General features: G+C 42.9%; 1 protein-coding gene across 2 annotated transcripts in view; it reads right to left on the reverse strand.

Annotated features, from left to right (window-relative positions):
* RSBN1L (round spermatid basic protein 1 like) overlaps positions 1-13,179 on the reverse strand; it is a 54,567-nt gene extending 41,388 nt beyond the window's left edge. For both annotated transcript variants that reach the window (XM_054813847.1, XM_054813846.1), the window contains exon 1: positions 12,498-13,179. In XM_054813847.1, coding sequence (XP_054669822.1) covers positions 12,498-13,131 — 634 coding nt within the window. In that variant the 5' untranslated portion in view covers positions 13,132-13,179. The remainder of the gene's footprint in view (positions 1-12,497) is intronic.
* Positions 13,180-17,094: the final 3,915 nt, after the last annotated feature.

Here is a 17,094-nt window from a genome sequence, read left to right on the forward strand (position 1 = left end):
CAAGCGACTGAAACAGTCACGTCCAAGAACTTTCTAACTGTTCAATGAGAAGGGATGACAAAGCAGATTCATCTGTATAGCAGACCATGGAATCCAAATAAGTTTTCCTAAACAACACAAACCTGTACTTTCTAGGAATAGGTTAAGCAGACATGAATCTTCCTCTCCAGCCTGCTTATCCCCCAAAAGAAATCCCCAAATTGTAAATCCTCTACAATTTAAGAGTATCAAGTAGGAAACAAATTATGCAACAGGAATTTAACTAACACTCAAAGCAGGCACTCACTCAGCAGCAGCAGTAACACCAGGCTTGATTTGTAACCTGCACTGAATGTTTAACTCAGCCAGGACTGTAATTATCATGGGAAGATCTAGATTTTATCTCAACATTTGATACTGTTAAGAGGCACACTTGACTTCTGCTATCACGAATCAAAGAAAGATTGAAGAGCATATACAAATGCTGAGCCTTGTTGAAAGAGGCTGAAAGAATCCTTTATTACAGGCTCATGAATAGCATCACAGGCCAATGAATCTTCTAGTTTTGTCAGAAGCAACACATAAGTAAGGACAGAGACAAGCTGAAACCTTTTAAAGAGCCTCTAGTTTATTTTCACATCTAGAAAGCAATTAACAGAGTCAATGGTGAAACGTTCCAGACAAAAGAAACAATGGAAGTGTGGTGTGACCTCCCCTAGCAACAGCCACAAGCAAATCGTACCTGAAGTGATTGGAAATACAATGTAAATGCAACTGAAGGTGGTTTGAAATAAATTAAACTTAACTATATCCCTTTTAGAAATCACAGTACTGTAACAAAACCCGAGGCAAGTAAAGAACAGTTGAGAATCCCAATTTAAACATACAAATTCTCAGGTTTCCTCCTTCAAAGCCCACAGAACAGATAAGCAATAGATGGTAAGAGTTCTCCTTAAAAAAATCATAAACATCGAAATAAAGACAAAACATAATATAATTTTAAAAAATCTATGTTAAAATGAGAGTCATTGCAGGGATTAACACTTGGTCTTCATTGTCAGTTCAACTGTCTTCAGTTTATGAGTAAAAATAAGTATTTTTTAGTCTAGCTGGCAAAACTCTGAGACAATTCTCAAACAAAATTCTGTTGATTATTCTCCTCAGTGATAGATATTCCATTTCACAGCTTTCAATGGGATGCAGAAACAAAAATCAAGCAAATTATTTTAAGGATGAGTTTACCACAAAATCTACTGCAATTTAGCTATGCTGGCTCTGCAAAGTCAGTAAATTTAGAAGCATCCAATAGTCATCATAGTCAATAAACGTGATTAAAATATGCCTATAGCACAGATATCTAACGAGGAAGGGCAAGTGCAGTTCTCCACGTAGTCTCCATACTAACTGCTGCCACCATATGATGCTGCCCAATAAAGTTAATACAGTTCAGGACTTTCCAAAATGCCAGAAACCAGTATCTCTGAGCATGTTCTCTAAAATAAGGTATCAATCCCCTCCAGCCATATGTAATTTCAGTCCAAATCTCACTTTCTCAATGAAGAAACATGAAAATTCTTCACAAAAATCCTGCTCTAAAATGAATGCCTCCACATTATGCAATTTACAATCTACATGTCATAGAATAAACAACCAGTAAGTGAGGTTGGCAAGGGAAAACAAGACAAAACTTGTTCTGTTGAAAAAGTTAAAAAAACTTGGGACACTTGTACAGCTTTTTTGAGGTTTACCAGTAGCAACTACTACTGATCAAAAACCTTAGGTCTTCACTTCATTTGTGGGGAAACAGCATTTCAAAGTAGTAGAAGTCATAGAGATGTTTATAATAATCTTTCCATGTACACAGAATATTCTACAATTAGCTTTCACCAATACTACTCCTAACAAACAAAACAAACAAAAAGGCTTGAGCTGCAGAGGCAACAGGATGAAATGAGTCCCCAGGGAAATAGTGCAACCCAAATGGTCAGTGATAAGGACAAGAGAATATCAAGCACCAACAGCTATTACCTCTGTAGTCACAGCATTGCAATTGCCACTGGAATAGTTTCAATTTTCACAATGATGAAAAACTTATGCTTCAGAAAAGCAATTAACAAATTTAAGTTTCATATGCTAATGAGAAGATAATTTGAGTTCAAAGTAGGGGCAATTTGACTCAAACAGTGAAAACAAGTTTTAATAAAAAGGTCTAAATTCTAAAAAAGCAACATCTATAGATGTACCAGTGACTAGAAGCTTAAGTCTGACATCCCTAGTCCATAAATGATTGTATTACAGTACTTTTTTTTTTTTGTAAACAAAGGCACAAGTTAGTCACAGGAACAACTTGCCAAATAGTTGTGGTCCATTATTGGAACTCTTTCCACAAGGATGTGGGTATTTCGTTTTGGTGTGTGTGTGTTTGGTGGTTGGTTTGGGATGGTTTTTTGGTGAGTGGAAGGGGGTGGATTTTAAAACAAGTCCTAGTCTAAATAAAAGGTTAATTAAAAAAAAAAGTAATAGGCACAGCATACGCTCTACAGGAAATCACAAAAACATTTATAATAACCCTTTCAAAATTCATCAACATCATACAATATTTTTATGTGAAGCCACCTAAGCATATTTACATTTCAATAACTATTTTTCCATTTTAGTAGATATTAAAAAATAGCATTCCAGCAATATAAACTCCAGGTTTATTTAAGCTGATCTATTTGCTCTCTCCCTTTTAACAAAGCTGTTCTGGTAAGGAATACTCAAAAGATTAGTCAGGTACTGACTATGAGGGTTTGTCTAACATTTCATCTGTTTGTTAGGGGGTTTTTTGCAGGTGATTTTTTTTTATTATTGGATCAAAACAGAAACAAAAAAATCCTGTTATGTCTGCTCTACTTTGAAAAGGGAGAAAAAAACCAAGTGTTTCAAGTTGGTATCCCAATTCTTCCAATGGGAGAAAAAGTCAATCGTGATGCCATAAATCACATCTGAAGTGACAGAAAAGAATACTTAATAGCCATATCAGATACCAAAAAAAACTGCAATGAAATAAGCCTCTCTGGGAAAACACCAGTTCCTCTACTACAGATTTAAATTAACACTCTGTTTTATCAGCACATCACTCATATCAGAATCCTTAATCTTAAAATCATCCAAAACCTTAAGCAATGCACTGGCTCTCAACTTGATTTGAGCACAACTGGATGGCTGATGTCTCTGTTTCTACTCACTATATTGTATTGAGACAGCCAATAGCTGTTTCTCCTTAGCCCAATACCTAGTACTGCTGAAATAGCTTCCTTGGGACATCCAACACCCAAAGTAGTCAGTGGTCCTCAGAACATTATCTTATTGTTCATTTGATGAATTTTAGGGACTAGCTCCAAAGAGCAAATGATATATTCAAGTCTCTCCCATTAATCCGTATTTTCCACTGTTTTGTTAACAACTACATTGGGGTAATTATGACAAAACCACAGTAATTACATCTAAACTTTTCATACATACATACAAACATTATTGTAGTATAGTAACTCTTGAGTCTTCTCACATCATTGCTCATTGTACCATGCACTCTTTCTGCACACAGACAGATTTCCTATTACTTTACATACCTCTAACCACACTAAAAGTCAAAATTTGAAGTAATTTGTATCCCAGGGTAAGGATAGAAAAACCTTCTATATTTTCATTAAGTTTTTCCCCTATCAAAATGCACTTCTGCTTTATTTGCTTCTGAAAGAGAAATACACTGCTCAGGAAATAACTGGTCACAGACTAAACAGAGTTTGTAAATACTCCCTACTAGTGTTAAAAATAAAAAAATTCTAAGCACAGTAGGAATCAGCTATGGAAGGTCTAGCAAGAGTTAGGCTCGCTCCTTAGCTTTCAAGCTCTACTGCCTGAAGAAAAAAGAGTGTCTATTACTATAGCTATTTTTTACTCTTGTGGTGGGTCGACCCTGGCTAGATGCCACGTGCCCACCAAAGCCGTTCCATCACCGCCCTCCTCAGCTGGGCACGGGAGAGAAAAATACAATTAAAGGCTCATGGGTCAAGCTCAGGACAGGGAGAGATCACTCGCCAGTTACCTTCATAGGCAAAACAGACTCAACTTGTGGAAAAACTAGTTTTATTATCAATCAAAATGAGAGCAGGGTAATGAGAAAGAAAAATTGAATCTTAAAAACACTTTCCCCCCACCTGGGGAGTGGCTTCTTCCCAGGCTTAACCTTATTCTCAATTTGTCTACCTCCTCCCCCGCAGCAGCACAGGGGGACAGGGAATAGGGGTTGTGGTCAGTTCATCTCACGGTGTCTCTGCTGCTCCTTCCTCCTCAGGGGGAGGACTCCTCACACTCTGCCCCTGCTCCAGCCTGGGGTCCCTCCCATGGGAGACAGTCCTCCACCAAGTTCTCCAATGAGAGTCCTTCCCACAGGCTGCAGTTCTTCACCAACTGCTCCAGTGTGGGTCAGGAACAGACTGCTCCAGCATGGGGCCCTTCCATGGGGTCACAAGTCCTGCCAGCAAACCTGCTCCAGCACAGGCTTCTCTCTCCATGGGGCCACAGGTCCTGCCAGGAGCCTGCTCCAGTGTGGGCTTCCCACAGGGTCACAGCCTCCTTCAGGCATCCACCTGCTCTGGCATGGGATCCTCCACGGGCTGCACATCGATATCTGCTCCACCATCATCCTCCATGTGCTGCAGGGGGACAGCCTGCCTCACCATGGTCTTCTCCAGGGGCTGCAGGGAAATCTCTGCTCTGGTGCCTGGAACACCTCCTCCCCCTCCTTCTTCACTGACCTTGGTGACAGCAAAGTTGTTCCTCTCACATCTTCTCACTCCTCTCTTTGGCTGCAGTTGCGCAGCAGTTTCCCCCCACCCCTTAACTCTGTTATCCCAGAGGCACTACCACCATCGCTGATGGGCTCGGCCTTGGCCAGTGGCGGGTCTGTCTTGAAGCCAGCTGGCATTGGCTCTGTTGGACATGGGGGAAGCTTCCAACAGCTTCTCAAAGCAGCCACCCCTGTAGCCCTCCACTACTAAAACCTTGCCACGCAAACCCAGTATAACTCTACTAAATAAGCCAAGGCCATGCATATACTTTTTAAAATACAGAGTTCTATAGGAATAAGTATCCCTGTCTGGAGGAGTGAAGAGATTTCTAGATGTGTCATACAAGTTCACAATATGAGTGTCCTGCTTTCAGCTGGGATAGAGGTAACTTCCTAGTAACTGGTATAGTGCTGTGTTTTGGATTTAGCATGACAATAGTGTTGATGTTTTAGTTGTTGCTGAGCAGTGCTCACACTAAGTAAAGGACTTTTCAGCTTCCTTTACTGCCCTGCCAGCAAGGAGGCTGGGGGTGCACAAGAAGCTGGGAGGGAACACAGCCAGGACAGCTGACCCCAAAGGGATATTCCATACCACATGACATCAAGCTGAACAAAAAAAAAAAAATCTGGGAGGAGTTGGCCAGGGGGGCACCAGCTGCTGCTTGGGAACTGGCTAGGTGTCAGTCAGTGGATGGTGAGCAATTGGACTTTGCATCATTTATTTGTATATTCTTTTATTATTATTATTTTCCTTCCTTTTCTGTCCTATTAAACTGTCTTTATCTTAACCCACAAGTTTTACCTTTTGTTTTCAATTCTCTCCCCTGTCCCACTGGGAGGGGTGTGGGGCAGTGTAATGAACTAACAGCTGGGTGGTGTTTAGCTGCCTGCCGGATTAAACCACAAAGTCCATATTATTTGGTTTTAATGTCACAGAAACAGTACACTGATGAGTGAAATGCAGCAACAGTATATTTTTTAAAAAGTGCTATATACAGACAGGAAGAATTCCGTTATTAAGAAGTGTTCCACCTCACCTTCCTAAATGGCATCTGAAGAATGTTTTCCGTGAACCCACATGATTAACTGAATTCAGTGATACACATACCTTCTCTTTAAATCCAAAAGCTTCTATTTTTCTGGATGTTGGGTTAAGTACATAAAGAAAAAACAGAATACGTACTGTATTTATAAGGTAAACAGCCATTTAAAACTAAAGGTGGAAGTTTTCTGTTTCCTAACTAAATAGATACTTTCTCACAATGATCACAGTGATTTCCCAAGTAGTAAATAAAGGAACACAAATTCATAGACCACACCACTCAGATTTCAGAAACTTAACCAAATCTTTGCCTCTACTGCAAGCTTTCTACAGACAAAAAGGTAAATTGAGTGCATAGAAAACAAGTGAAGTGGGAAACGCTCTGTAGTGGTCATGGTCACTATCACACTGTGAAATTTGCACCTTGAAGCGGATGCAGGAGCTCGAGCAAGTCCGTTTCAGCACTGAAAGAGGCAAGCTGTACAACCTTGTCAGATGCCAAAAGTTGCAGCTGCTTTGCATCAGTTTTCCAGATGGTAACCCACATTAGTAGTCAGTCATAGATTATGTTCAAAGTATTCTGCCTCTCTTGCCTCCCTTTGATTTAAGGGCTGTCACTGCACATCAGGGAAAACATTTACAAACTACTGCTAACGGACACCATCAATATGGTTAACACCAACAGTATTGTAACTGAAAGGAAGGCGGAGGAGGCAGGGAGTACAAGAACATCAGGCACCATTCCTTCCATTGGCACTCTCCTCCCTTTATACAAATACCCATAAAAATAAAACATCAAGAAGACATGTTTATCTGGTTATGCAGATACATGAAGTACGTTTAACACCACTATGTTAACAGTTTTGACACCTGCACTTTATTAAGTCATACAAGGTACACTGGAGAGCAGCCTTCCTGACTTAATGGACATGAAAAACAGTATTATACATACATCACAGAACATACATTATACAGTATTTCTGAGACCAAAAAAAAAAAAAGTCATGATAGCTTTCTCACTCCGATAACCTGGAATATTTGGCCAACATCCCTTTCAGGAATTAAAGTTTAAAATCCAATATATGACTAAAGAAATCCCCTTACTAGGCAAGAACATTTCCCCAAATCCTCCAGTGAACAGGAAGGTGGACAGACCCCCTTTGAGAATCAAAACACTTCCAAAAAATTTAAATCTAATCTTTACAATTCCTCTAACCTTTGAGCTTCTAAAGGAGACCTTCTACACGCTGAACTGAATTAGTCAAGTTTAAGCTCAAGCACTGGGGAGTTGCATCAGAAATCAGTAGTGGAGAACAGGACAGCTGCAAACAAGACCTCTACAAGAGGTTTCAGATCTGATGTTTCAGCCTACTGATCTTGTTTCAACTAAGAAAAATTATTTATTATTCTACAATCAGAGTTAAGTTTCTGCTGGGTAAATTGCACAGAGCTGGACTCTGGAGTTCAGGAGCAGCTTTGTTTGTTGTCTAGCTTAGAAAGTTTTTGTTCTGTCTAGCAAAGCTTCATGGTTATTTCACAGAAACAAAAAGGGGACAGGGTCCCTCAGGAGAAAGATACCTGCTCCAAATTCATCTCAACATTAATGTCACTATCAGCTCTCAAAACTACGCTGCATATAAACATCAAACCTCTAAAGAAATTTGAGAAGTCCCTCTTCCTCTTGTATATCACATAGAAATATATTAAAAAATTCAGAAGAGAATGATTAAGAGGCCTCACAAGCATGAAAATGACTGCTGAATTTAAGGAGTCTGGCAGGTGGGAGGGGGAAGTGAGTCAAGCCACCCAGTACAAAAAAAAAAAGCAAAAGAAATAGAAGTAAACAGAATAAGGAAATGTTCAGCAGAAGAAAAAAGATAACCTATCGAGATGCATGGTCCCGGCTCTAAAGAATGGGAAAAGAAGATGATCCAAAACTTTCTCCAACCTACTTCGGTAAGCCAGACTAAGAAATGCGCATCCCACCAGATGGAAACCAAGCTTAACAAGCCTGAAGAGTGCAATTTCTTGAAAGCTTAAAACCCAGAAGTGTCATGCAACCCAGAGCAACAAAGTTATCAGAAGAATCACTGGTAAATGCTCACCTGAAGTCTAATCTAATCTATCCTTCAAAGACAGCAGGAGAAAGAAAGGAAGAGAGAAAAAAAAAGACTGGAAGTAAAAACAAGAGCTACAGTACCATTTTCAGCTTTCTTATTCATAGGGGGGAACCCCCATCTGCAAGTTAAAAATATCAGTCTCATTTTGTAATTGCTTGCACACTAAGGTAATCTTACTAGGAAATGGATCACTGAAGAAAAAAAAATGGAGGGAGAGGGAAATTGTACACAGAAATGGCAACAAAACCAGAATAGATGGTTCATGCATCTGGATCACACCATACAGCAAGTCTATGGACCAAACAAAAAACTTTAGGCAAGCATCATCTGATGAAGTGGGGAGTGGCTGAGCTGAGCTTTGCACTGTTAAGAAAATAATCTTAGCCATGTCTGCTAGAGCAGAATATCAGTTAAATGACTAACCAAATCAGTATAGTCATAAACTGGAACAGCAATCATTTCTGTCAGATTCACACCATGTTTTAAAACAAAAATAGTTGCACAACTTCTAACTCCACTATCAGAAGCTACTTGACAAGTGAAATTTAAGCTTATTTCAAACAGCCTTAACCTTGTATCTGCAGGATAAATCATGCATATGGCAAAATGTTCTTCCAGGTTCTCTGCATGCTAGATCATCATCTCAGAAGGGTTCACTCAAGTCCATTCACTTAATTGAATCACAAGCTGTAACCAGGCTTTACAGCTCTACAAGTTAAAGGTCTTTCCAATGAATTAGAAGACCAGAGAAATCTGTAAATGAAGACTTGATCAAGGTACAAAATACGAAAAAATTTAAGAGCTTTAAACACATCATCTGCCTTAGCTATAACCAAGCTTAACATCTTCCTGTCACTTAGGAAAGAAAGATGCCTCAAAACTAGGCTCTCTTACCTAGTAATCACTACTGCAAGCAAAGGACAAACATCAGCTCCTATAATCAGCTCTTTTGAATGGCTGGTGAAAAATCTTCTCACAATTTCCTCCTCCGTGTCAATATCCTTTATCACCATCACAGTAATCAAACTAGAATTAGGAAAATGCTATTGGTACTACTCAAAGTCCTACGATGACAGTTTACCAAGTTCAGATCTCACATTCATTCACTCTGCATCACTGTGTGCCCCAATTCCCTGTATTACCTTGTCTACACCACAAGTCTCAGCAATCCCATGAGACAAATTTTGCCATTCTTCCCCTTAATCCCCCTTGCTTCGTTCCTCATTTTCTCCAGTACTAAGAAGTGCACAGGCTCTCCCTCTGTCTCACCAGGGTAAAGATTTTTCTCCAAGCTTCGTATCTACTACATGCAGCAGAGTATGCACACGGCTCACTGATTGGAAATGCAACTCCTCCCAATTCATAGACACTGGCACCCTTATCAGCACAAAGCTCAACTGGGAATTCCACTCCATCCTGTGCACCCAAATGTGATGCATCCCCATTTCAGCTGCAAAGAGGAGGATAGAGTTTTTCCATCTTCAGAGCCTCAAAACAATGAGGGAAATCTCACCCATTCTACCTGCTTATCTTTTGATAATTTTGCCTCTGAGACACTTCTGTACCTCTAGTCTCCTCATCTACACAATTTTCTTTCTGGCAGGTGCAATACTGCTATGTATATCAGTTCTGAAAGCTATGAGAGAAAAAACAATCAAAATTGTCAATTCCATGCTGCTGCTCATTTTTCATAGCACCAAAAGCAAAACAGTTGTCTAACTGCAGACTCCAGGAAAAGGAGACTGCACTTGCCTGCATTCGGTTGAATTTTAGAAAGTATTACCAGCTGCACATATGACAGCTTCTATGAACTCATCTCATTACAACTAAAGAAGCATTTCCAACTTCCCCCCTACATATTGTGTCTGCAAGCCTCTTTTTCTACTATACAAAATGCTCTAAATTCACCCTGATGTCATATCAGTAGGCTGCCTAAATCTTTCATTCTATCCTACCCTTCCTCTAACCTTCCTGCCTTTTCTACAGCACCTACATATGTCTTTTGCCCTCAACCACGATCAGAATCACCTCCCACTTACACAGCTTTTGCACGCTTTTCCCTCCCTCTTTCATGTCAATATCTCATATTTACTCATTCCACATTCACTGCTGCAACCCGAGTCCCTACGGTATTTTCTAGTCTATACCGTAGTCCCAGCAATCCCAATGACCAAGTTCTACCTATTCCATCTTCCCACTCTACTATATCACTTTTTAGTTTCCCTCTGTACACAGGATTCTGCAGGTTCCCCTCGCCAGTCATTCCTTTCTCGCTGCACATTTCTCCTTTCCGCTCTGAAAAGTAAATTATTCACAGGATTAACAGCACAAACCTGTTCTTTAATCTACAGTCAAATGCAGAACCACTTTAAAAAGGCTGGCTGTTCTCAGCAGAAGACTCAGTGCATCCCTCACTTTCTTACAGCCTTCTCAGCAAAAATATACAGTTTAATGAATATAAGATTTTTCATTTGTATAGAAAAACATGCCACAAAAATTTAGCTATAGAAACTACTTCCCCTAAACAGAAATCTGGAGACCCAAACGCCATTCAGGAATCATTTGCTTTGGAAAGTGTTATTTGTTGCTTGTATTTAGGTTTTCAAGAAATAAATGAAAGGTTAAAAGCTCTGTTCTGAGCAAACAGCAACTAAAAATTCAATTACTTGTGTCTGTCAGCATACATGTTCTGAGAAAATATCCTTTCCAGATACAAGGTGCAGAATCTCCTCTTTAAAGACAAATCACTGCTTCCAAGAGGGTTCAATTAACAATTATTCAGTTGACACCATCAGTGCCATTATTTCTTTTACCAATGTGCAGAAAAAAAAAACATTTCATCCTGTTATTGTAATACTGTTCTCAGATTTATTAACATGCTTGTTTAATACTGGTAGGATGCTACAACAAGCTCAGTGAATATGGTTATTATTTCCATAGCTTTGCTAGAAAGATACTAGGTGAATTTCTTAGCAGCTATCCTTGAAGACAAGAAGGTTTCACCAACATCAAACGTGTACTATCATTTCTGAAGACTTCTCCCAAGTCATCTTTTGGACAGGAACAAGAAAAAACCCTAAAATTAAATACTTGAAAGACTGAAATAACATACTTAAAGCCGACTTGTACACCAGCAGTCGAGATCCCAAGAACAAAATGATACTTGCAATATGTTTACCAAAAACAAGAAGTAATTAAAAAAATACCTAAAGGTGAGTAAATCAGAAACTAAGATATTAGTGGAAAATACAGTAAGGTAGCCAGACAATGTAATCAATACACAAAAAGACACATTGATATTAATAACTGTTCTCTACAAGCTTGGCTCATCCTGCAAGTACAGCTATAGACCACAATCAAAGTAACCTAAGCCTACGTAACAGCTATAATTTATCTTTCCTTGGAAAAAAAAGGAAATTTGCTTCAACTAGGTAATGGAGTAAATGTTTCAAGTTCTTTATACTTCATCGTAAATACAAAAGCATCAACATCTAGTTTAAGGTCACTGGAGAGTTGGAAAGCATACACTGGAAATAAAAGTATACATTCTTGCATTGTCTTCATATATTTATGCATCATCTTTCACTTCCTAAACATCTACTGATGATCACAGTCAGCAAGAATCCAGCCTAATATCTGGTCTTACCTGGTACGGCCATTTTTGTCCAGCCCCATTAATAAACTAACCCAGCACTCCTCCCTTTCTCCTGAAGGTCTCGAGCATTTCTTGGAAGATTCTAACCCAGTGATCTTCAGGAAATAAAGCAAACCTGAAGCAGCAACTAAATCGGGTTTCAGAAATCTAAGTACCTAAATTTTAACTGCATGCTCTGTAGTACTCAATGACTTAGCCTGTAAAAATTAATAGCCTAATATATGAAATCATTCGGGATTTAATTTGGGGGTTTTGTAACACGTGGTCTTCTCTGTTTTTCCCCCCACAGCAATGTCAGAAATTCAGTTTTGTTCGCAGATCTCTAGTAAATTACTAGGCGCCCTTATTTCCCTAATAGGTAAGAAAACCTAAGGCCTCTGGCAGCTTCTAGCTGACGCCATCGCTAATTCCACACCCCCTTTTTTGACAGGATTGACGGCAGACTAAGCCGCCACTGCCTTCTCCACAAACTTACACAACGCCAGCGGTCTTCTACCAGGGTCTATCTAGCACGCAGCCCGCCAGCCTGGCTATCCCCAGCTCCGCTGAGGGCGGGGGGGGCAGACAGGTAAGGCCCCAGTGAAGTGGCACTGCCCCGGGGCCAGCGTGCTGAGGTGGGGCGGGGGCAGGCAGCCATTCTAACGGCTCGACCCGAGCATCAAAACCATTTCCTGCTCCCTCACGGCAGCTCTGGGCACCTTCACGTACAGCACCATCCCCACCCTGCCCAGCCCGGGCTTGCTGCCCCTTCCAGACCTCCTCCAGCCCTCACCACCCCTCCTCCCAGCCCTCCCTTCCTGCCCCTTACCCTGCGGGCGGCCAACGATCCCCCCCGGGCCGAGCACAGCCACAACGCCCGCCCCTCACCTTTCGGCAACAGCAGCTTCACCTCTCCGTTCTCCTCCCGGCCTGCCGCACTCAGGGCCCCGCCGCCATCTCCCACCGCCGCGACGACGGGCAGGGCCCCGTGCTTCCTCCTTTCCTTGTCCCGCTTTTCCTTGGGCCTCTTCGGTTTGGCGCTCCCGCCGCCAGCGCCGGCCGCCCCGCTGCTACCGCAGCCTCCCGCCTCGACGGCCAGAGCCAGGCGGTGCCGGTGGTGGCGGTGCTGGTGCTGTTGGTAGGAAGAGGAGGAAGAGGCGGACGACGGCAGCAAAACGGCGGGCGACAGCAGCTTCCGGGGCAGTTGAGAAGGGAAAGCGAAGCCCCCCGCGCTCCCGGAGGAGCCAGAAGGGAGAGCCGGGAAACCCCACGCCGCAGGGTTGCTGTAGCTCGGCACAACCGCTGGCAGTGTCAGCTTGCCGCTCCCGCCGTTGCCTCCACCACCGCCCCCCTCACCGTTGACGCGCTTAGTACCCTTCAGGCTCCTCTCATCAGTTCCCTTCATCTTCTTGGCGGCTGGCTGGGATCCACGGGAAACCTTCGTCTCCAGAGCCGACCTGGCGCCTAACAGCTCCTGCTCAGGCGACGCCGCGCCACGAACAGGACTCAACGGCTCCGCCATTTTGAGCTCCTGCTTCTATTTACTCTCGGCTCGCCTCAACCGACAGAACCGGGAGGGGCGGGGGGCGCCCCGCCTTGCCCAATGGGCAGGGGAGACGCCGGAGAGACAGCGGGATTGACCAGTCGCAGAGCGAGAAGGGGGCGGGCTCTCAGATGATTGGGGGCGGTGGACTCGGCTGAGTGCGCAGTCGGAGAGTGGGGGTGAGGGGAGGAGGTGTTGCTGCCGGGGCGGGTGCCGCTGCTCAGCGACGGCGGCGCTCGGCTCAGCGCGGTCCCGGTCCCGGTCCCGGTCCCGGTCCCGGTCCCGGTCCCGGTCCCGAGGGCCGGCGGGTGTGGTGGTGCGCGCCCCTCGTACCTCGCCAGGCGGGGGCAGGGCAGGCAGCCGCCCCGAGCGATGGCGGGCGGGGCCGGGCCGGGCTGGGCTGCGGCAGCCGGAGGGGAGGCCTGGGCCTGAGGGGCAGCGTCCCGGGGAGCCGCTTCTTCGGGATCGGAGTGGTCGGGCTGTGGCGCATTACGGCGGGTCCTGGAGGCGCTAGCGAGCCGGGAACTGGTGGTCTTTAACTCTTCGGGTTTCGGGCTTCCCCGCAGCGCCCTGGCACCGTTCACTGCGGGGACGGCTGAGGGGATCCCTGCAGCCCCGCTGCCACCGCCCACCCCGTGGGCTGTTTCCTAAGAAGGGCTGTTGTTTAGCAATAAGGAAAGTTTGGAACAGCGCCTTTCCCGGGAGGTGACGCTGGCAGTGAGCTGATGGAGCCAATCTCTTGAGCAAAGGCTGCCGCAGCACTGGGGATCAGCCGCCTGTCCTGCGGCTGTGAGGGTCTGTCCATGTGGGTGCTCTGTGTACAAAACTGAGGTCGCGGTGGCGTTTCTGGCTGAACCCAAGTTCCCCGCACTGTCCCAAACCATCGGAGGAAGTCAGATCAAGGACTGGAAGCTCTTGTGGGCCTGGTGGGAGGAAGGCAAACACTGCAATGGTTTGCTGCTGAGATGTCGTCCCACTGGAATAGTTGGATGTCAGGCTCATCAGCAAGATCACCAGCACCCGACTGTTGTGCTTCCGTAAAGAGATTGCATTGCTGCTTCCGCTGAAGCAAACAGCAGCATGGCCTATAAGGGGGAGTTCATTGTAGGAGCCCCCCAGCCATGCCTTTGGCATCTACAGCTGCTGTAGCCGCTGTTCAGGTGCAGACTGAAATTCTCCTCAGACCTAGTGTAAGTGGGAAGCAGTCACAGAAATAAACAGAAGGTGAGCCCTTGTTTCCTGAAGCGTTTGCATTGCCGGTCTCCTACTCCAGTCAGTCATACATGCCAGTCTCTTTGTTGCAGTGGAAAGAACAGAGTGGGTAACATTAAACTTTGGCAGTCTGCTGCCAAATCAGATTGCTCTGTGAAGTTTTGTATAGGATGTATTAGCAGACAACGTTTTGAGAGTAGGTTTTTTTGCTTCACAAACTTCATTTGAGCCACAACTGATCAGCCTCAGAATCAGCTTGCTCCTAGCCCTCTGGCTATCTCCTTCTTTGTTTCATTTTTTGCAGATTGTAAACCAAGCTGAATTCGGTTCACTATTCATCTCAACAGCAGTGAAGAATAAATTTTCTATATTCAGCCATCTCTGTTTAAAGGATTTTTCCTCGGATGATTCAAGTTTCACTACTGTGCGATTGTATCCTCAAACTGTATTTCTGGGCATGAGGCGGAAATGGCATCTGCGTCAAAGCACAGGACGAACATTTAGCAGCACGTATTTGAGCAGTAGTCAACTAACATCCAATCCCAGACTGAAAAACAGGTACAAATCTACCCGTATGTCTGTAGGCTGGTATAACTAGAATAGGCCTATGAGTACCAAGGTCATCTTCGGCTCCCTCACAAATGTGTTACTTGATCAGTAGGTGAGGAAAAACCTCTGGATTTTAATATCTCTAGAATGAGAAATTTTAGGCAGTTCATGGCACTATCTCAACCTCCCAGGCTTTACAACCCAGTTCATCTTACTTCTGTCCTGGTATTGATACCAAACCAACACTATATTAAGTTCATTCAATAAAATTCAGATAAGCCACAAGTGTATTTTCACACTCTCCTTTTTGGGGGCTTTCCCAAGGGCTTTGATCTTTAACCAGAGTAAATGCTAGGGCGTGCTTTCGGTCCAAAAAACTTGACCACAACCTCTGCAAAATGCTGAAGTGGCTGAGGAGCACAACATCACTTTTCTCCACGGAGCAGGTGTAGCAAGATTTATTAGGCTCATCAGGCTAGATAGCTCTGTAAATAGTGGAATATCTTCAAATGTACACTTAATGTAGTTAATAATTAAAAAAAAAATCTTCATATTTCTGAACTTACTGGATATGCTGGATGTCTAAAAAATGCATTGAATCATAATGCAACATATTAATGTGAAAATAGATACGAAGATAAAACCAGAGTGGGGGAATTCGTAGTCCAAAACTAGATGTAAAAACTGACATCTAATCTATGTGCAGCAAACTTTAGGATAGTTGACAATATGCTACTAAACTTCAGTCAAGCTATTGTTTGCTTTGCTTTTTGAAGTATATCATGTTTGTAAGCATAAGCCAAGTGTTTATTAGTGAATTCTTTAGAAAATTCAACTGGAGCAAGATGACAGAATACCTATTAGGTGTAATTGTTGCTTGTTGGAAAGCAGCATGACTAATGTTTGGAGGTTTTCTGCTGCTATCTCATACCTGTTTGTCAGCAAGGAAAATTATAGGGCACTTGAAATTCAGAAACCAGTTCTGTGTTTGAGATTCCACGATCCTGCTGCCGTGTGGTGGCCAGCCTGGCGGGCACGCTGGAGGAATAGGTGTCCCTGTCATTTGTTTTGTCACTGATCACACAGATGCATTAAAGTGCTACACTGTACTTATGGTGAGTACACGTTCCAAAATATTTAACCCAAATTTCAGTGCGTGTTCCTTTCTACTACTTTTTACTATAATTAAACCTCTGGATGCTGGTGCATACACCACAGAGAGATGCTTGTGAGCGAGACACAGACAAAATGAGAAACACCAAAAATGCTTCAGAATAAAAAGTGTCTTTGGAAAAATAAAAAAAAGGGGGGGGGGGGTAAATACAGGCAATGCACCCTACATAAAATACAGGTTAGAATCACAAATTTGTTCTGATGTTAATTGGAAGCGGTGAAATATATATGCTTATAATAAAACTATGCACTCTCCAGAAACGCCATCAAAAACATTGCCCTGCAAGCCCAAACTATTATAAAAAAAATACAGTAGCATCTTATGTTGTAACTGCAGAGACTGCAGAGATTTATGAATGCGGAGAGCCTCTGTGGGGATCGGTACTTGGGGGAGTGACTGCAGCACGGTACAGAATCCACAAACACAGAGCCAAGAGAAGCTTATCTGTTTTAGCAGAAGACTTTAAACTGATTATGGAAACTATATCAATGTAATTTTCTCTATCATTTTATATGCACTTAGGGAAATCTGTGATTTTCTAGAGTATGAAAATCCAAAAGAGGCAAAACCGTACCAGTAAAAAAGCCAGGCACATATCAGTCCAGTATCTAACAGCATTAAGGACACCAGAGTATCAGCCTGCTTACTACAAAGGTGTTGTCATTTTCATTAGAATACTTATGAAATGCTGATATAATTGGTTCTTAATCAAAACATTTCTTTAAATACCTATCTTGTTTCAGTAACTAAGCTAAACAAGTTAGTATATATGCTCACCTAAGCGTTGTCACATTCCAGACATCCCCTATAACATAAAAAGCTCTGTGTAAGCGTCATACACAGATTGAGTTGCATTGTTTTGGCTTTATGCTCTTAGCTGCCTACCAAAGTGATGCTCTGGAACCTTACTCAGGTCTCCAAACAGAAATACAACTTTCAGAAATGTTATTTAATCTCTTTATAGTTTCAACAGTTTGCTTTCCATATGCTTACTTCCTTGGCTTGGC

This window comes from Grus americana, chromosome 1, assembly GCF_028858705.1.
Source record: "Grus americana isolate bGruAme1 chromosome 1, bGruAme1.mat, whole genome shotgun sequence".
Classification (NCBI taxonomy): domain Eukaryota; kingdom Metazoa; phylum Chordata; class Aves; order Gruiformes; family Gruidae; genus Grus; species Grus americana.